Source organism: Mandrillus leucophaeus, unplaced genomic scaffold (assembly GCF_000951045.1).
Source record: "Mandrillus leucophaeus isolate KB7577 unplaced genomic scaffold, Mleu.le_1.0 Scaffold313, whole genome shotgun sequence".
Lineage (NCBI taxonomy): Eukaryota > Metazoa > Chordata > Mammalia > Primates > Cercopithecidae > Mandrillus > Mandrillus leucophaeus.
In genome coordinates this window covers 479520-497966 of record NW_012103288.1, presented here as the reverse complement: position 1 = coordinate 497966, position 18447 = coordinate 479520, and the positions used below count along the sequence as shown (strand labels likewise).

At 52.3% G+C, this 18447-nt stretch overlaps 2 protein-coding genes across 4 annotated transcripts in view; both read right to left on the bottom strand.

Annotated features, from left to right (window-relative positions):
• PRKAG1 (protein kinase, AMP-activated, gamma 1 non-catalytic subunit) overlaps positions 1-2908 on the bottom strand; it is a 17270-nt gene extending 14362 nt beyond the window's left edge. For 2 of the 3 annotated variants that reach the window (XM_011987607.1, XM_011987608.1), the window contains exon 1: positions 2795-2908. In XM_011987607.1, the coding sequence (XP_011842997.1) occupies positions 2795-2803 (9 nt within the window). In that variant the 5' untranslated portion in view covers positions 2804-2908. Of the gene's footprint in view, positions 1-2594 lie in introns of all 3 variants that reach the window. The other variant, XM_011987609.1, reaches the window with a different exon arrangement.
• Positions 2909-5033: 2125 nt separating this feature from the next.
• The window catches only part of KMT2D (lysine (K)-specific methyltransferase 2D), a 35074-nt gene continuing 21660 nt past the window's right edge, over positions 5034-18447 (bottom strand). Inside the window, exons 39-55 of the mRNA XM_011987606.1 lie at positions 17244-18439; positions 15497-17129; positions 15215-15355; positions 14925-15092; positions 14604-14763; positions 13739-13814; positions 13397-13572; positions 13164-13294; positions 12339-12471; positions 12133-12260; positions 10512-11652; positions 8825-8961; positions 8595-8725; positions 6628-6913; positions 6336-6409; positions 6102-6210; positions 5034-5932 (exon numbers count right to left, since the gene is read on the bottom strand). Coding sequence (XP_011842996.1) covers positions 5840-5932; positions 6102-6210; positions 6336-6409; positions 6628-6913; positions 8595-8725; positions 8825-8961; positions 10512-11652; positions 12133-12260; positions 12339-12471; positions 13164-13294; positions 13397-13572; positions 13739-13814; positions 14604-14763; positions 14925-15092; positions 15215-15355; positions 15497-17129; positions 17244-18439 — 5913 coding nt within the window. The 3' untranslated portion in view covers positions 5034-5839. The remainder of the gene's footprint in view (positions 5933-6101; positions 6211-6335; positions 6410-6627; positions 6914-8594; positions 8726-8824; positions 8962-10511; positions 11653-12132; positions 12261-12338; positions 12472-13163; positions 13295-13396; positions 13573-13738; positions 13815-14603; positions 14764-14924; positions 15093-15214; positions 15356-15496; positions 17130-17243; positions 18440-18447) is intronic.

The window sequence follows — 18447 nt, the reverse complement described above, 5'->3', positions numbered from 1 at the left end:
TGTTTCACCATATCAGAGGGGGAATTATGTAGTTACATCTACTTCTTTCTTTTTTTTTTTTTTTTTTTTGAGACAGGGTCTCACTCTTGTCATCCAGGCTGGAGTGCAGTGGCATGATCACAGATCACTGTATCTTCAACTTCCCCAGCTCAAGCAATCCTTTGACTTCTGCCTCCTGGGCTGCTGGGACTACAGGCACACACCACTAAGCCCAGCTACTTTTTGTGTTTTTTTGTAGAGATGGGGTCTCGCTATGTTGACCAGGCTGATCTTGAGCTCCTGGGCTCAAGCGATCCGCCCACCTTGGCCTCCCAAAGTTCTGGGATTACAGGCATAAGCCACTGTGCCTGGCCTCCTTTCTACTTTTAATAACATAGGGGACCTGAGAAAGTACAACTGTACCACGTAAGTACAAAATATTACAGAGACACAGTCTACATCTGACAAACAGACTCGCAATTTCTTCCAAACTTCTGATCTACGTTTCCAATTATTTGTTTGACAACCACAGATGTCACAGAGACTCCTCAAATGCTTCAATACGAAACAAAACATTTGTCCCTCCAATCCTATTATTCTTGCTGTAGTTCCCATCTTGTTTTTTTTGTTTTATACAGCTGTCTTCTTACCAGTTATCAGCTAAGCTGGTATGTTAGAAATGCCTCAGATCTATCTCTCTCATTGCCAATTTTACAGCCTTAATTTAGGCTTTTACCTCTCACTTCTGCAAGACTGTTTAAATTGGGGTCCTTGGCCCATATCTATCTGCTTTTCAATTTGTCTTTCGTGCTTTCACCAAAGCATCTCAGGTTTGGAAGGGGCTTTCATCTCCATTAACAAGAAACTTTACTTTCCGAAGTAGCTCAATCCATGTACAGAAAGCTGCTATGAACATTCCTAAAAGACATTCACTGACTTGCTCATAAATCTTCCATGGGTCCCCTATTACAAAACAAAGTTCAAATTTAGCATGGTGTGTAATACCTTCAACCTGATCTTAGCCTACTTTTCCGGTCTTTTCTCTCACTGTGACCAAAATCCAAAGCCAGCAACATCAAGCCGCTGGCTCACCCCCAATTCTCCACATCCCCCAGTTTCAGTGCCCTTGCTCATACTGTTCTCTCAATTTGCAGTGCCCTCTCCTAGGTCCAAAGTAATTTTTCTCTCAACTATTCTGTCACAGTCCTTTGTTTTCATATTAATGATAGCATTTATTATAGTCTACCTTTAAATAACAGCTGTTGCTGGCTTGCCCTCACCCTTACTCCAGTTAGGCTGAACATTTTCAAAGCAGGAGTTTTCTTTCTTTTCTTTTTTCTGGAGACAGGATCTCGTTGTGTCACTCAGAGTGGAGTGCAGTGGCATGATCTCAGCTAACTCCAGCCTCCACCTCCCTGGATCAAGCAATCCTCCCACCTGTATGCACCACCACCATCATGCCTGGGTAATTCTTGTGTTTTTGTTTTTGTCAAGACAGGGTTTCATCACGTTGCCCAGACTGGTGCGGAACTCCTGAGCTCAAGCAATCCACTTGCCTTAGCCTCCCAAAGTACTGGCATTACAGGCATGAGCCACCACACCTGGCTGTTTTCTTTTTCCTCTTTTTAACTTCTACCCCAGAGCCTAATCCAGTACATAAAGTGTGAAGGCTAAATTAGAAAATCTACATAAAAATGCTCTGTAAACCATACTACACTCACAAGTAAGTAGAATATGACATGTTATTTTAAATTTAATGGAATTAGACTCCTTATTTTTGTTCAAGATTATCTTGATTAGTCAGAACTGGCTCCCTTGCCTGGGAGACCAACTGCGAATCGTTTTAGTACTTTGGTCGGTTTTCTTTTCAAAAACCTGAAAGAAACAACCTCTCTGTGGGCAGAGAAAGGGTGTGGCAAAGAATTACTATGGGCATGTAATCCAAAGCAAAGTGAACCTGCAGTCCTTTCATAACTACAGTAGCAAATGATAAAAACCAAGATGGGAAGAGTTACTCTGCCTGAAAGAAGACACATGGTTAAAAACTGTGGAGAGGGAAGTGTATGGGAGGGGTTACAGAGCGCTAGAAAAAGACTCCTGAGAGTGAGGGTGGGTGCAAACATGCAGCAGGCAACCCGCGGCATCTGTGGGAGGGTGACAGGGCCCTGCCACAACTGGTCAATGCCTGCTCGCCAAGAATGAGCTGTGCCAAAACTCCTGCTTAGAGTCGCAGAGCGGGCCATGACCTAAACTTGTCCAGGGACACATCGGCCTCTAACACTGCAAGTTTTCCTCTTTCAAGCAAACCTCAATTCTCGGTCTTATTAAGGGAATGTGACTTCACTGGATGCAGTATAAAGATCTTCAGATGTCCTCCTGCCAGGGATTGCAGGGATCACAGAAAGACTACCGAGGTCCAGCAGCTACCTGCAAGCGGAGATCCCTCTGGACGCCCCCTGCCTCACCCAGCAAAGCCGGATCACAACCCTGCGCTCTCAAACCTCTAAAAGGGCTTGAGGTGCTAAGAGGAAAGGAAGCCCAAGATTGCCACGGCTTACGTGGGCTCCAAGGAGGGCCAGGAGTCACTGCCTGCTTGGGCTAAGGGTACCGCGTGCGGAAAGGCGGCGGGGGCGCGGCCCAGTCCTAGGAGATGCGCCCAACGAAGAAGCGGAGGGACACGGTCACGGGATAGGGCAGACACCCGGCTGCTTTTTGTTTGCTAGACACCAGCGCCAGCCCCTGCCCGGCCCTCCCGGTCTCCTAAGTGGGGTCTTAGGCTCTACAGCGCCCCCGACCGCCCTCCTGCGCTCCTCACCGTCTCCATTGCAAGAGGCGCCGGCTTGGTTTTCTCGCTTTAGGAAACTCTCTTGGGGAAGGCCACGCCCCACATCCGGTGCGGCGACGCCACTTCCGCCCACGTCATGGCAGTCGCCAGACTACGGCGGAAGGCGTGGAACCCACCCTTCCGGCGGTGGCAGGCCTCGGTAACCGCCCTCCCCCGGGTCCTCTCGGACCGCACGGATCCGGCTGACGGCGAGGGTCACGGGACGGAGCCGCTTGTATTTAAAATGTTCTTTTTTTATTTGTCGTTTAAAAACAAACTTGGAAGAAGCAAAATCCAAAACTTGCCCTTTGCCTCTCGCAACATAAATTATGTACAGTTCAGAATGATCGCTGATACAAAACATGCCAAGGACAGGGGCGCTGAGGGTGGAGGGAGAGAGGGCGCTTTAAAAAAGGGAACCATTTCATCCGTTGTTACGAAGGACCAACCTTGCTGTACAGGATACACACAACACAAAATAAAGTCTTCACGGGATTCACACTTGTCAGCGATTTATTTTTTAAAAAGGGGGAGGGTCCTGGAGGTGAGGGGAGAAGACTGTAAAGGGGAAAACTGAAAATTGAGTATGTGCGAGTGTAAACCAACCCAAAATACAAACACGGGGGGGTGGGGGATTCTGATGCAATTATACAGGCAGGGTACTTAAAAAAAAACCAACCAAAATTCCAACCTTGTAGCTTGGGTCTGAGTTATAGTTTATATAAAAATTAAAAACTGTATAAGGTTTCTTCACTAAATTCTACAGGACTATCGGATACCTAGCATATGCTTACAAAGTCTGCCCCATCCCCTTTTCCTAATCCCAGGGCCCAAGCCCCAAACACAGCCTGACTCACGGGAGCCAATCTCCCCCTCCCTGTAGCCTAGACCTATTGCTCTCCGAAAAGGAACATCAAGGGCTGTGGCTTTGAGGGCTGCAGCCCAGTCTTCCTGCTGTCTGATTTAATTACAGCGGTTCCTGTGGGAGTGGGGGGTGTTATTCTCTTAAACATTTGCAGCTTGAAACAGTTGAGGAAGCAGCTTTAAAAAAAAAAAAAAAAAAAAAAAATCTCCCTACCCCCAACAATCCACAACTCCCCAAATTCAAAACAAAACAAAAACAAACCTAAAATCACAACAGCCACCAAGCTCCCCCTCCAGCAGGCCCGCCCGTCCACCACCACCAAGCCCACCCCTACACTCCAGACATCTGATTCTTGAAAATATTAATTACAAAATGCCCTTTGCCCACAGCCCCTAGAAGAGAACTGCATATAAGCTTCATCTTCATCCCCACGGTTCCCTACCAGAGAGGGGTTTGGGGTGTCACCCACCCCTTACCTACCCCCACCCCCAGGAAGAGGTTAAACTGCAGCACAAGCTTGGGCAGAAAGGGGAAGGAAAGGGAGGCAAGGAACCCATCACCCTCTGGCTCCCCCTGGGGTCAGCTCTCTTTTGTGCGTTATAACATAGTCCAACTATACAACAGGGGGTGGGAATTGCCCAGCCTCTATACCCCCATCTTACAGCAGTCACAGCCAGGGGGTGGGGAGTGGGGTGGGGGGTGAGGAAAAGGGCGGTAGGTTGGGTAATGGAGGGGGCCCCCCCACAAGGGGAGCTCCATGTGTCCGCCCCACACCCCCCTACCATTTATAAACTGGTTTTGTAAAAAGAAAATAGATATATTTATATAGAATATATAAAGCACAAAAATTAGTAGTTTTACATTTGCTCTCCCCGGGGGTGGGGGGAGAGGGGAGGGTTCTCACCTCCAGCCGGCTCCCCCATGCCCCACAAGACTATGTACAATCCCATGTATAAATAGATAAATACCCCCCACCCTCCCCTCGCTGACACTAAGCTCCCCACCCCCACATCACCACCCCTTCCCACCAGACCAGCAGCAGTTTGGTGACTGAGGGAAAGTGGGAGCTCCGGGCCACACCCTGCCTCATTAGGTATGGGCATGCCACTCAGGGATAGCCCTCACCCTACCCCCCACCCAACCCGTCCAGGGGCTGGAGGGCAAACGGGCTCATGATGGGGTTGGGAAAACAGGAGAGAGATATCCTGGTCCTAGGTTTAGCCCCCTCCTGCCCCCATGTCCAGATGGAGAAGGAAGTCCTAGAGCAACTAGGGGCCAGTCATCCCCAATCTTCATCATCATTTGCCTCAACCACCATCCCATGCCCATAATTAAAAACAAAGATGGATTTTTTGTTGTTGTTTTTCTTCCTCCTCCTACCCCCTCTTCCACCCACTCAGAAGAGGGCAGTGAGGTGGGGGAGAGGGTTGGGGCAGCAGGGGGCTTGGAGAGGGTCTCACATTTCAAAACAGCAAAAAATCCAACACTTAAATGAGGTAGGTGTGGGTGCGGGGTCTCCTTGCCCGGCTTGCCCAGCTTGCCCTCCTAGGCAGCTGGGCGCCTCTTTCCCGTTCATGTTGCATTTGTCAGAGTGGAAAACAAGGAAACACAACCCATAGAGAGACAGAAACACAGAGGAAAAGAGGGAAACAGACAGATCAAGAGGGAGGGGGGATGGGGGTGAGGGTGGGGGCAGGACCCGGCAGGCAGGGCCAGGTGTGGGACCCGGCCTTTGGGATTGTCAAGCTTAGTCAAGTCTCTTTGCAGCCTTGAGTTGGGCCGGAGAGGTCAGTGGGAGCAGCAGGGCTGTGAGGCCCGGCCACACATCCTCTTCCCCCACCCTGCTGCCTCCCAGATGCTTCTGGGTAGTTCCCGGCCCATATCCCCCTCAAACCTGAGATGCCCAATGGCTGCTTCTGTCTGGCCCCTCCTGGAGCTGGGGGCAGAGATGCCAGCCTGAGGGCCGGTGGTGGGGAAGAGGGTTGTCCCTGGTGCCCAGGGTGGGCTTGGCCTAGGGCCCTCTGCCCCAGCCTCCTGCTCCAGGGGCTCCGGTCAGCCGGCAGCCCCAGCCCTGGGTCCTGGCTCTGACTGCTACCTCTCTTCCCCCTCAACCCTTTCAGGGAAGAGGTTGTGGGTAGGGGGACTCCCCTGCCTGGTAGCCTCAAAGCTTCTTAGTTCATCCATTTCCGACAATTCCAGGCTCCACAGTGGCAGGGGATCTTGTGCTGATCGTCCTCAAAATCAAACTGATAGTCATAGGTTAGCTGAAAAGAGAAGAGGGCAGAATCAATGCTAGCCCCCACAGGAAAAAGGGAGGGCAGAGAAGATATGATCTGAGGTGCCCAGCCTAGGAACCCACATTTAGGGAATGGCAGAGAAGGGGTGAAAGGAGTAGTAGCTGCTTTGTCACTCACTCAGGATACTTCCTCTCACCTCCTCTCCTTTGGGGATTCGCCGGCTGGAGATGATGATGATTTTGTCCTCTTTGTCAAATGTCACGACTTCGGCCACACAGTTAGGGGCACAGGAATGGTTAATGTACCTGGGTAGAAGGACAGAGTCAGGGATGTCAGGCAACTAACTTGGGAAAATTTTGATTCCTTGTTGTCTATCCCCCAGAGTGCTACTCAGGGACCATTAATTCCCTCCTTCCTCGTTGTCTCTCACCTGGCAGGGCCGCCGGTCAACGTAGCATCAATCACATGTTCATTGTTTATTCGGAACATGTAGATGCCTCGATTCTAGAAAGGCAGAGGTTGCAGAAGAAGGGACAAGAGTATCAGAGAGTGGGATCAGGTAGGAGACTCAGACAGTGGGCTTCTGTTGCATGTTCTTCATTTCTCCTGCCTTTCCCTTCCCCACCACAGCTTTCCTCCTGCCCTCCTGTGACCAATCCTGACCCTTGCTCCTTGGTTGAGTGAGGACTATGCACCACAATGGCCCCTCTGTCAGCTTATACCTGCTCTTCGTAGATTTTCTCCCGCCGGTTGGCCACCTCGTTCCGAATGATGGTGCCAATGTACTCGATAACCATTGTGTGCTTTTCTAGGTCCTTAGCTGCATACAGCCCCAGGCCCTGGATGCGGGAGCGAGCCAGGTACACGTTGTTCTTCCATTCGGTGCGCAGCCGCCGGTACTGAGATGACTTGGAGTGCACAAACTGCTTGCTGTACGGGGTGTTGGTCTCGCCTGTGAAGGTGCTCTGATATGCCTTAGACATGCTGGTGCTGTTCAGGGTATGGGGCCTGGGAGGTGATACAATCCATGACAAGACAGCTCGCCCTCAGACCAAGTACACACCACCCACCTCCTCCACCACCTCCTGGGATGTGCAACACATCAGTTAGGGGCGTGTGCTGCTGGCAAGCACTGGAAGTGCAGCCTTGGGAAAGGAGTAGAGGCAACTGGGTCTCAGCTCTGGTGAGGAAGCAACTAGCTATAGGGACCCTTCTGACACCCTGGGTGGTACAGAGAGCCCAGGGTGAGGGGTGAAGTGTGGAGGGAGATGGGGGGCACCAATTCCCCTACACTGAGCCTGCTCTCCCATCTCCCACTTCCTACCACTCTCCTGTCAAACCATTCTCAAGGCCATGCTCCTCTGGGAAGTTTTCCGCAAGTAGCCTAGGCCTAGAATTTAAGCTGATGGTTTGCTTGAATGTCTGAATCCTACCTCCTGCACATACCGGAAGCCCTGAAAATGGGGACTGTGCCTACCACGCTGGGCTAGATTTGAATTAAAACTGGCTGTGAACTCACAGCCTAAAGGTGGTATCCTTTCTTCACATTGTCCCCTTCTCTGACATAACATTGGGCTCTGTGCAGATGGCTCAGTGCAGGGGAATGACGGCTGCCTGGCAGGATACCTTTTACCACCCTAGGGTACCAGCCAAATTCTTGCCATCCCAAAGCAGTGGTTTTCAAATGTTTCTGGTTCTTTTTTATTTAGCAGAAATCTTTGCTTTTTTCTTTAACAAAATGTTGACTGGAACTCCAATACATAAACTAGATGACAATGGAGCTCTTCTGGTTTAATCCAATTTGGGGAAGGAAGAGATATGCATGGGAAGGCCAAGTTCAACCCATCAGTTTATGTGATTGAGGACTTTTTGGAACACATGCACTCACAGTTTGAAAACCACCATTGCAGGGCATCAAGGACAAGGTTGGCTAGGGATAGAGAGTCTCTGACACTCTACGACAGCCTAGGAGCCACCAAAGACCTTCAAGAAAGCCCTGCTACCACAGATTCTGCCTCCCTCTACCCAGGGACTAAGGTCCCTGGTACACAGAAAGAACAAGGACCCACAGAGGTAAGGATCTGGTCCCAGCTGTGTGACCTTTGCCTAGTCATTTAATCTTTCTGGGTCTCAGTTTTCTCAGCTGTAAAATGGGGGTTATACCACCTGCCCTACCTACCTCATAAGGTTGTTGTGAGGATCAAATGAGATAATGGATGTGAAAACGCTTTGAAAAAAAAAGTATAAAGTGCTATACAAATGTAAGGTTTTATTATTTTTCTATTATATCTCTAACTATTTGTTTTTGACATCAACACTCACGGGGAAGGGAAGGTGACCCTAGCACTCATGGGGTATCTGAGGTTTGGGAGAATCACAGGCCCTCCCGCTGGAAGTAAAACAGGAGAGGAAAAAGGTGACCAGGTCCCTTATATATTTCAGTTTACCCATTACCTCCCCAGGGTGCCCGAGATAATTCTGTCCTATATCCCAAGTGCATCTGAGCAGGTTGGGAGAAGAGGAAAAGGATAACCTACCAATATCTGTGTGCCCTCTAATTAGGAGGTCTAAGAGTGATTCCCCAGTTTCTCCACGAGAACTCTGATCTGTATCCTAAATCCTCATGATGGGACCAGAGGATCCCTATCAACACCCACACCCTCCCTTGGCTCCAGCATCACAAGCTCACCGTTTGTAGTGTGTGAGGATTTTAGGCTCTGATCGGGCACAGCCAGTGGGGTTGATCATGAGTGGCAGCTCCATAAGGGGGTGGCGCCCATAGCGGAATAAATAGTTTTGACAGTTCTCCACCCCGGGCAGCTGTGGGCACAGTTCATACTCACCTTAGCCTGAGTTTTTTTGGGGTGGCCAAAGTTCTCAGTGCCCGCCAAGCCCCCCAGCTCCCAGCCCCTTCCTTACTGATTCAGCTATGCGAAGCACAGCGTGCACCGTCAGCCCAAAGAGCTCCTCGCCCTTCAGATACTCAGGGAAGAGTCGCAGCATGTCAGCCTCTTTTCTCATGGCAGCCACAGGCTCAATGATGCGATTCCACACGGCTAAGAAGCAGGGAAGAGAGCAGCCCTTAGAGGCAACTTCTGCTAACTGACCTCCAGTCCCTAACCCCAATCCAGAACCGCAGTTGTTTTCTGTGGCCTTCAAGCCTCCCTATCATGAAGGTGTGTTGGTCTTCCGGATCCTCTCTTGGCCTCCTAGTCTCACTGTCTGTTAAGAAGCAGGAGGCTTCCAACCCCAGGGGGTCATCACAGAGCCTTGAGACAGAAACCCAGGGCCCAGTAGACCCAGCATAGGCCATGGAAGGTCCCTAGTGAAAGAACAGGCATGCTTTGGAGTTGGAAAGACTTGCATTCAGGTTCTAGTACTGGCCATGGGACCCTGAGCCAAAACAGTCATGTGCAGCTTAACAACATTTCATTCAACGAGGAATCATATATACAACAGTGGTCTAGTAAGATTATAATACTGTATTTTTACTGTATCTTTTCTATGTTTAGATGCACATACTTACCATATGTTACAACTGCCTACAGTATTCACTACAGTTACATGCTGTACAGATTTGTAGCCTAGGAGCAATGGGGTATACCACAGAGCCTAGGTGTGTAGTATGCTGCACCATTTAGGTTTGTGTAAGTACACTCTATGAAGTTCACACAATGACAAAATCACCTAACAATGCATTTCTCAGAATGTATCCCTGTCATTTAGCAATGCACAACTGTACTTAAATCTAAGACTCAGTTTCTTTATGTGTAAACTGGGCATAATTGTAGTACAATACTTACCTCATAGGGTTGTATGAACAAAATAAACTACACAAATCACTTAGCTTAGTTTGTGGCTCACAGTACACACTCAAAAAAAGGTACCTGCTCTTACTGTTATTTTATCATTAACACTAAAACTAAAATCAAAGTAATTCTTTTTTTTTTTTTTTTTTTTGAGACGGAGTCTTGCTCTGTCGCCCGGGCTGGAGTGCAGTGGCCGGATCTCGACTCACTGCAAGCTCCGCCTCCCGGGTTTACGCCATTCTTCTGCCTCAGCCTCCCGAGTAGCTGGGACTACAGGCGCCCGCCACCTCGCCCGGCTAGTTTTTTGTATTTTTTGTAGAGACGGGGTTTCACCAGGTTAGCCAGGATGGTCTCGATCTCCTGACCTCGTGATCCGCCCGTCTCGGCCTCCCAAAGTGCTGGGATTACAGGCTTGAGCCACCGCGCCCGGCCCAAATCAAAGTAATTCTGATTTCATCCAGGGAAAAACAACCACAAGGAACACGGTTAGGATTAGGTTAGGTGAAGCAGACAATAGTCTCAGAACTGTTTCCTTTCGTTCCACTGAGGATAGCAAAAGGAACTAGAATATGTGAGATTAGACAAGCAAAATATTTTCAACTACAAGGGAATTTAGGGTGACAGAGAGGCTCAAACACTTTCACTGGGAATTTTCAAGAGACCCCCTGCCTGCTTGAGGTGGGGGAAGGAGGATCACTCACATAGAGGCTACAGGTCCTCTTACAGACACTGTAACAGTGACCATGGGAGAAACTTTCCCCATACCATATTATCCATTTCAAGGGCCCACCGCTCACCCTGGGGAGAAGCGTCAGTGAAGACCAGGTCCTCCAGGCCCTGCTCGATGACTTTGATTACAAACTCCGGCCGCCCGTTGTTCTCACCAATAGAACAGCGATAGCAACAGCGACGATTGTTGGTGCGGAGGCTCCAATAGATGCGTGTGGCCTCGTAGCCCACGGGATAGAGGGCAGTGGCACTATGAAAGTCAGCCATCTGGTGAGGCAGCAGCTGTCCGATGGCGTGGAACACAAGGCCCCCCACACGGAACATGTGCAGCCGTTCTCCCCGCTGAATGATGCTGGCGATTTGCTTCACCTCGTCCCGCTCAATGTAGACCCGCCGGAAGACAGCAAAAGAGCTCAGCTCTTGCTCACAGGGCCCCTTGATCTTATGCATTGGACACAGCATGGTCTTGTCCTTGAAGAACATGCACTTGGCACGGATGGCACAAGCAAAATGGTAGACATTGGGGCAACGCATGCGATTGCAGCTGCTGGTGGCACCAGTTCGCTGGCACAGGGAGCACTTGGTTAGCAGTCCTCGGTGCAGGGCAACCTCCACATTCATTAGTGCCCCGCCCTGGGTCTCATACACCTCCGTGGACCAAAGGGCACAGTTGAGGTGCACCCACAGGTCCAGGTCCAGGTTCAGCAGGCGGGCCGGCCCATCAGTGGCCCCATCACCCTCCTCATGACAGAAACAGCAGCGACGCATGTCTCGAGGTACCTTGTCAGGTCGCAAGGCTGTGCCAAGCTGCTCCATAAACTCTGCCACTTCCCGCTCATCCTCCTGCCGCCCGCTGCCCTTCTGGATGGTCAGCAGCAGCCGCAGCCGCTTCCAGCGCACTCCTTTCCATTTCTTGAGGCGAGGAGGACGCGAATCTTCACCTTCTTCAGGGGGCCGGGCACGGGGCTTGGGTCGGGCTGATTCAGGGGACGAGGCCAGTGGCAGAGGTGAGGGGACAGGTGGCTCAGCCAAGGGTTCGGCGGGAAGTTCAACCAAGGGTTCAGTAGGGGGACTGGCAGGAGAAGGTGCCAAGGGGGAAGGGGGCGGGGAGGGTTCTTCAGGAGGTGGGGCCGAGAGCTGTCGCACATCCAGATTGGAGACATTGTAGGTATAGCTGTGCTGGGTGGGTGGCTCTGGGGCGGGGCTCTCCTGTAGGAGGGTGCCCTGTATCATTAGTGCCAGCTCCTCATCTAACTAGCTCCCTCCTTCCCCTCACCCATATCCCACCCTCCCAAAAGGCCTCCACATTCTTTGCCCTAGGCAGCCCCTTTTTTCTTTTCTTTTCTTTTTTTTTTGAGACAGAGTCTTGCTCTGTTGCCCAGGCTGGATCCAGAGGCACAATCTTGGCTCACTGCAACCTCCGCCTCCTGGGTTCAAGGGATTCTCATGCCTTAGCCTTTCGAGTAGCTGGAATTACAGGCATGCACCATCATGCCTGGCTACTTTTTTGTTTTTGTTTTTAGTAGAGATGGGGTTTCGCCATGTTGGCCAGGCTGGTCTCAAACTCCTGGCCTAAAGTGATTCACTCGCCTTGCCTCCCAAAGCACTGGGATTACAGACATGAGCTACCATGCCTAGCCAGCAGCCCCTTTTTTCTAACACCCACCCCTTTTTCTCCCCTAGACCTACCTGTTTCAGGAGGCTCAAGATGTCTAGTTGGCTCTTGAGGGTATAGCCAGGCAACACTGCATCAAACTGCTTCAGCCAATCAGGGCCAGTGTCTTGGCTCTTGCCTCCCAGACCCTTTTCCTTTCCACCTGCAGAAAGGAGTGGATCAGAGCGTCCCAACAGAATCACTCCCCTCAAGTCCCAAAAGGCTTCCCTGCCACACTCACCAGGACCCTCAGCTTCCCCCTTCTTAGGCTCAGTGCCTGCCCGGGCGGGGCCCTCTGGGAACAGCACCTCATAGGAGTTGGGGATCTTCATGCTTAGCAGCTCTGCCACTGCCACCATCACACCATTCAGGTTCTGCCAGGGCCGGGGAAGGGATGGGAGAAACATGTCAGCCAAGTGTCTGAGGTGAGTTCTACTATCAGCTGGGTGGGGACAAGGACACCTAGAACCCACTCCCCAGGGTAGGAGTTCTATCCTGTGTCACCCAGCTCTTTACACACACTTCCCTCACAGCAGCCTTTCCCAAGCTGCTGTGGGCAATGACGGGAGCTCCACGAAAAGGGGACTACGTCAACTACGTTTAGGAAGTGATGCATGCTCTATCCATGACTTGGAGGCTCATGATACACGTCAGCAAATTAAAAGGACCTGAGGACTCTACTTGTAGTAAAGAAACCCATACTGTCATTTTAACTGTGTTTTCCAACTTTCTTTGACCACAAAAGTCCGTTAATATTTTCAAAACAGCTGACAGAGTCCCACCAAACATGACTGGGGCAACGCTATCATGTAGTACCTGTGGCATTACACACAGAGGCGCTCCTTAGTTGTTGACTTGTCTGTCTTTACCATGGGACTATGAGCCCTGGGAGGGCAGGAATCATGCTTCATTAATCCAAATTCCACAGACTCTAGCCCAGGCTTTCACATACAATAGGTACTCAATACATGTTTTTAAACAACTACAATTTTTCTTATCCAGACAAATTCTAGGGACTGCCCTCTGATCAGGTTCCCCTCAGCCTCGAGGTACCCCTAGGACACACCTTGGCTGCAGCAGCAGAGACTGTGAGCATGACTGACACCTCACTTCCTTTGCCCTTTTCCCAAGTTGTAGCAGGCAGCTTTCCAGGGACCTCCAGGTCAAGGGCCCCATAAGGTTTGGTATCTGGGAAGACTGAATGAGAAAGAGGGATTTGTGTAACCCCTGGCCGCCTCTCCCCCAGCTTCGGACAACCCAGGTGAACTGGGCCTGGCCCACATCCAGAGTAGCACATACCTGGGATGCTGGCCCGAGGAATGAGGGGGATGACAGGGGAGAGGGCCCGGTCCTCTTGCTCCCACCGGCCTGAGCCCAGATGAGGGAAACGAGGGGCCTCCTCCCCTAAGATGCTCTCAGGGGATGAAGCTGGCACAATGCTGTCAGGAGAATCGCTATCCTCATCACTCTCCATCCTAGGGACCAAAAGTAGACATTTGTTGCTACAGCCCTGCAGACTCCTCCTCCTAAATCTAGAGATGAATAGATGTCTTACTTGAAATCTGCCATTGGTCAAAGGAAATATGAGGCAACCTATCCCCCACCCTTGTTCCTCATCCCCATTTCCAGCCCCACTCCTACCTGACATCCTCAGTCTGATTGTGAGGGGGTGTAGGCAAGGCGGCCAGCAGGTCTAGACTCTTCACCTCTGAAGTATCTGAGGGGTGGGTGAGGAGAAGAAAAGTCAGGTGAGGGTGGCCAGGGCTGATGGTACCTTCTCCCAATATTTTAGGCCTAATTAGCATGAGATCTCAGCTATCACGATTAACTGTCCTCCCACCTACCAGTTTGGGGCAGACAAGCTATATTTACTGAGTCTGTCCTGCATGCCAGGCACTGGCTTTATTTATTTATTTATTTTTTTCATAGACATGGGGTCCTGTTATATTGCCCAAGCTGGTTTTGAACTCCTGGCCTCAAGCAATCCTCCCATCTTGGCCTCCAAAAGTGTTGGGATTACAGGCATAAGCTACCATGCCTGGTGGCAGTTGGCTTTAGATACACTCTTTGGAGTTTGTTTAGTCATTTAACAACTCCATTAGGTGAGTACTACAATAGCCATTTTACAGTGAGGAAACTGAGGCTCACACAAGTCAATCAAGTTACGTGGATACAGTAACACAGTTGAATGAATGCAGGAACCAGAATTCAAATCCAGATCAGTCTAGCTCCACACTCACTAAAGCTGGACTGTTCCTTCTATACAAAGCTTCATAAAGATGCTCCCTGCCACCCATCTCCCCTATTGCGTTTGCTCTAGACTCCAAATGTCCATTCTGGTCCCCAAGAAATCAGTCCTGAAGGGGCCCTTCCTACCTCAAGTGCCCTGTTATGTAAACACACAGGACAGCAGGCAACCCACTCATTTCTAAACTGTACAGCACACTAACTGGCTTGGACTCCAGCTACCAAACCCCACCAGGGGTGGCATCTGCTCTTGACTTACCCCTCAGTGCCCCTTCAGTATCCCGGGCAGAGGCAGCATCTTTGGGGTGCTCCCCCAGCTCTTCAGATGGAGTGACACCATTCACCATCTTCTGCTGCACCGATGGGGGTGGGGTGGGGGGCAGCGACGAGGGTGGTGTCGGCGGGTTACTCAGGTTATTCTGGGGGGTGGGGGGTGGGGTGTTGTGTGCAAGATGGCATAGGGAGACTGGTATAATCTCCTGGCCCCACTCTACGTCAGCAATTCCCTCAAGTTTTCCATTCCCACCCTCACCTTCCCAAGAACTTCACTATTCCCAAAAAATATTGCCATTTTTCTGACCTTGGTAAGCAGCTGGGAATAGTAGTCAGGGCCAGTGGGCAGTGCCCCACTTCCAAAGGCCCCCCTCAGCTGGCTCTGCCCATTGACTGGGCAGCCACTGCCAAAGGGGGCGAAGAGGCTAAAATTGGCGGTGATAGCAGGCTCCGTTAGAGGCAGCAGGGACAGCTCCTACAAGGGGCAAGATGACAAAGTTGAAAACATGGAGCGTTTGCGTTGCTGTCTTGCACAGCTGGGGGACAGGGTGCCCCCTATCCTGGGATGGGACCAGGGGACTGGCTCCTGGGGGTCACCTGTTTCAGCTGTTTCAGCAAGGCCTCGCTGGCCCTGACCCCGTCCTCCTTCCGCAGCTTCTTTCGGGAGCTCACCAACCTGTCGCTTGCCTTCTGTACCCGCTTGGGCTTCGGTGTCAAAGGCTTCCTTGCTGCTGCATCCTAAGCCAAATAAGCCCAGTGAAGGCTGCTACCCTCCTCCTCAGAGCCCTCATCTCTTCTGTCTGACCCAGGTTCACTCATTCTGCCCCCCGCTGGCTCTAGGCCCCACTCTACCTGCTCTACCCTAGCCAGAGTACTCACCTCCTTATTGCTGGGGGTACCCTGTAGTTTCTGCTCCAGCCCAGCCAGCTTGCTGTCAATGTGCCCGTTGATCTCAGCTCGCAGCCCCTCGGACCCCCGCCCAGTGCTGAGTTGCACATTCTTTGCCCGGAGTAGCTTCTGCAAGAGCAGATGCCCAGCTTCTGAGCGAGGGCCTGCCAGCAGGAGGTGGTTGCTGGTTCCTGGTGCCCCTATTGGCTCCCCATTGGCCTCCCTCTTCACTGACTGGGCTCCCAGGGCACATGGCTCTTCCCGAGGTTCCTGCTTGATGCTGAGTTGGGGTGCCTCAGGCACCACCTGTCCATTCACCTGGTCCAGATGCCCAGGTACCAGGCTGCTCTGCTCTGGCTTCTGGGTTTCTGCTAGGTTGTCTGGGGGATCCCAAGGTCCCATACCCTTGCCAAACAAGGTATCTGCAAGCTGGGCAGCAGCAGGTGAGACCCTCCCAGGAGGCAGCTCCAAGCTTGGCCCCTGGGGCTTGGGGGTCCCTGGATGGGCAGGAGGGAGCTGGGCCTCAGTGGGAAGCTGGGAGCTGGGGGAAGGTAATTGTGAAGGTCTCTTTGGCTCTTGAGGGCTGGATGGTGGAGGTGTGGGATGGACAGGGCCAAGGACTGGTCCTGTAGATAAGGCTCCTGGTGGGGCAGGGAGCCGGGGTGGGCCCTGAGGTCGAGGCCCTGCCCCTAGCTCCTGGTGGGGGCCTGTCTGTGATCCAGGAAAGCCCCCAAGTTGAGGTTGGCAGCCCAGGAGGCCCTGGAGGGGAGAGGTCTGGGTCCCAGGCTCCTGGTAGGGTGGGGTCTGGCGTACTGCCTGACTCTGCTGCAGCTGCCGCTGCATGAGGAGTGCCTGTAGCTGCTGCTGCTGCTGAGGACTTAAGTGTCGCAGCTGTGGGTTTTTGGCCAGGACTCCTTGGAGCTGTGCTCGAAGCTGACCCACCGTAGGCATGATTCCAACCCCAGGCAGACCCTGCCCAGACTGGAGGACAGGTCCTGGTTTGGGAGGTTGTGGCCCTGTATTATTTTGCATGGGCCGCTCTAGCATGGGCTGTTGGGGGCCCAGAAGGTTCTGGGTCATGGGCCCAGGCTGCTCCCCTAACGAAACAGAGGGCTGAGCAAGCAGGTGGGGCATAGATGAAGCCTCAGAAGATGATCCACTGCCTAGCTGCCCATGGCTTCCTCCACCTGCTGTGTGGAGCAGGCTAACTTGCTGCTGCTGTTGTCCTGGAAGCCTCAGAGGTGGCTGCAGCTGCAGAGAGCTAGACTGAGGCTGGGGCTGGGGTTGGATAAGCAGAAGTTGTGAGTCCCCAGAGAGTGAGGGCTTTACCTCTCCTGGTTCAGTGGCCATTGACTCAGGGGTAGTTCCTATTGCTAACGACCCTCCCTGATGTGTAGAGGGCCCCTCAGTGACCTCTGAAGAAACAGCCGGGTCTACGGTGTTTTGTTCCTTGCCCGTCAGGAGGAGGGTTGGGCCCAGGGCTCCAGGGCTAGAAAAGTGTTGAAGAGGCTTTGCTGGCATGCCAGGGCCAAGTGCCACCTGCTGCTGCTGTTGTTGCTGAGGAGACAGTAAAGTTCGACTCTGGTTTAAAAGGCCCATCTGCTGCTGCTGCTGTTGTTGCTGTTGCAGCTGTTGCTGTTGCTGTTGTAGCTGCTGTTGCTGCTGTTGAAGCTGCTGCTGCTGTTGCTGTTGTAGCTGCTGTTGCTGCTGTTGAAGCTGCTGCTGCTGTTGCTGTTGTAGCTGCTGTTGTTGCTGTTGAAGCTGCTGCTGCTGTTGCTGCTGCTGTTGTTGAAGCTGCTGCTGCTGTTGCTGCTGCTGTTGTTGAAGCTGCTGTTGCTGTTGTTGAAGCTGTTGCTGCTGAAGTTGCTGTTGCTGTTGTAGCTGCTGCTGCTGCTGCTGCTGAAGTTGCTGTTGCTGTTGCAGCTGCTGCTGCTGCTGCTGCTGCTGCTGCTGCTGCTGCTGCTGCTGCTGAAGCTGCTGTAAAGAGCCCATGGGCTGAGTGCTCAGTTTAGGCTGCCCACTGTGTGACATCAGACTCTGCTGAAGATGGGACAGCCCTGCCATGGATCCTTGCTGTTGGTGCTGTTGTTGCTGCTGCTGCTGCTGCTGCTGGGCTGTGACCAGCCTGTGTCCCATAAGGCCCTGACCCTGCTGTGCCAGCTGGGGGGAACTGAGCACCCGGGACTGGGTCATAAGCACCTGTCTGTGAGGGCCCTGGGGGCCCAAAGCTCCAGGGTGCTGCTGCTGCAACACAGCCACCTGGGCAGGGCCCAGCATGCCCTGGGCCCCCTGGGGTGGTTGAGGGGACAGCTGCTGGACCAGGAGGCCTTGGTGGCTGCTGGGAGGCAGAAGTCCCTGGGGCTTGGGACCCAGAGCTTGGTTTGTCTGTACTCCAGGACCCTGCTGCTGTTGCTGCTGGATTGCTACCTGTCCTAGAAGGTGCTGCTGCTGTTGCTGCTGCTGCTGCTGCAATTTCTGGGCCAGCTGCATGCGTTGCTGCTGCAGCTGCAGCTGCCTTTCCTGTAAAAGTCTTGAATCAGGTCCAAGGCTTCGAAGAGCAAGGTTGCCAGGAAAGAAGCCCCCTGAGGGGCCAGCCAGGGATCCAGCCCCACCAGAATGTTGCTGTTGTTGCTGTTGGGCCAGAGCTGTGTTAAGGAAGGGGCCACCAGGCTGTCCAGGTAGTGCCATACCCCCAGGGGGCAGGCGAAGACCTCCAGCTTGCCCACCCGGAGGCCCCTGTGGTGGCTGCAACCCATGGCCAGGGAGCAGCTGACCAGGGAGCTTGGTGAGCAGCCGGGGACTCTGGGAAGGGCTAAGAGCCAGCACAGCTGAGTGTTGTTGCTGTTGCTGCTGCTGCTGCTGCTGTTGTTGCTGCTGCTGCTTGTTCCGATATTCCGCCATGAGATTAGTGTGCTCCTTCTGCTGTTTCCGGACCTAACGCG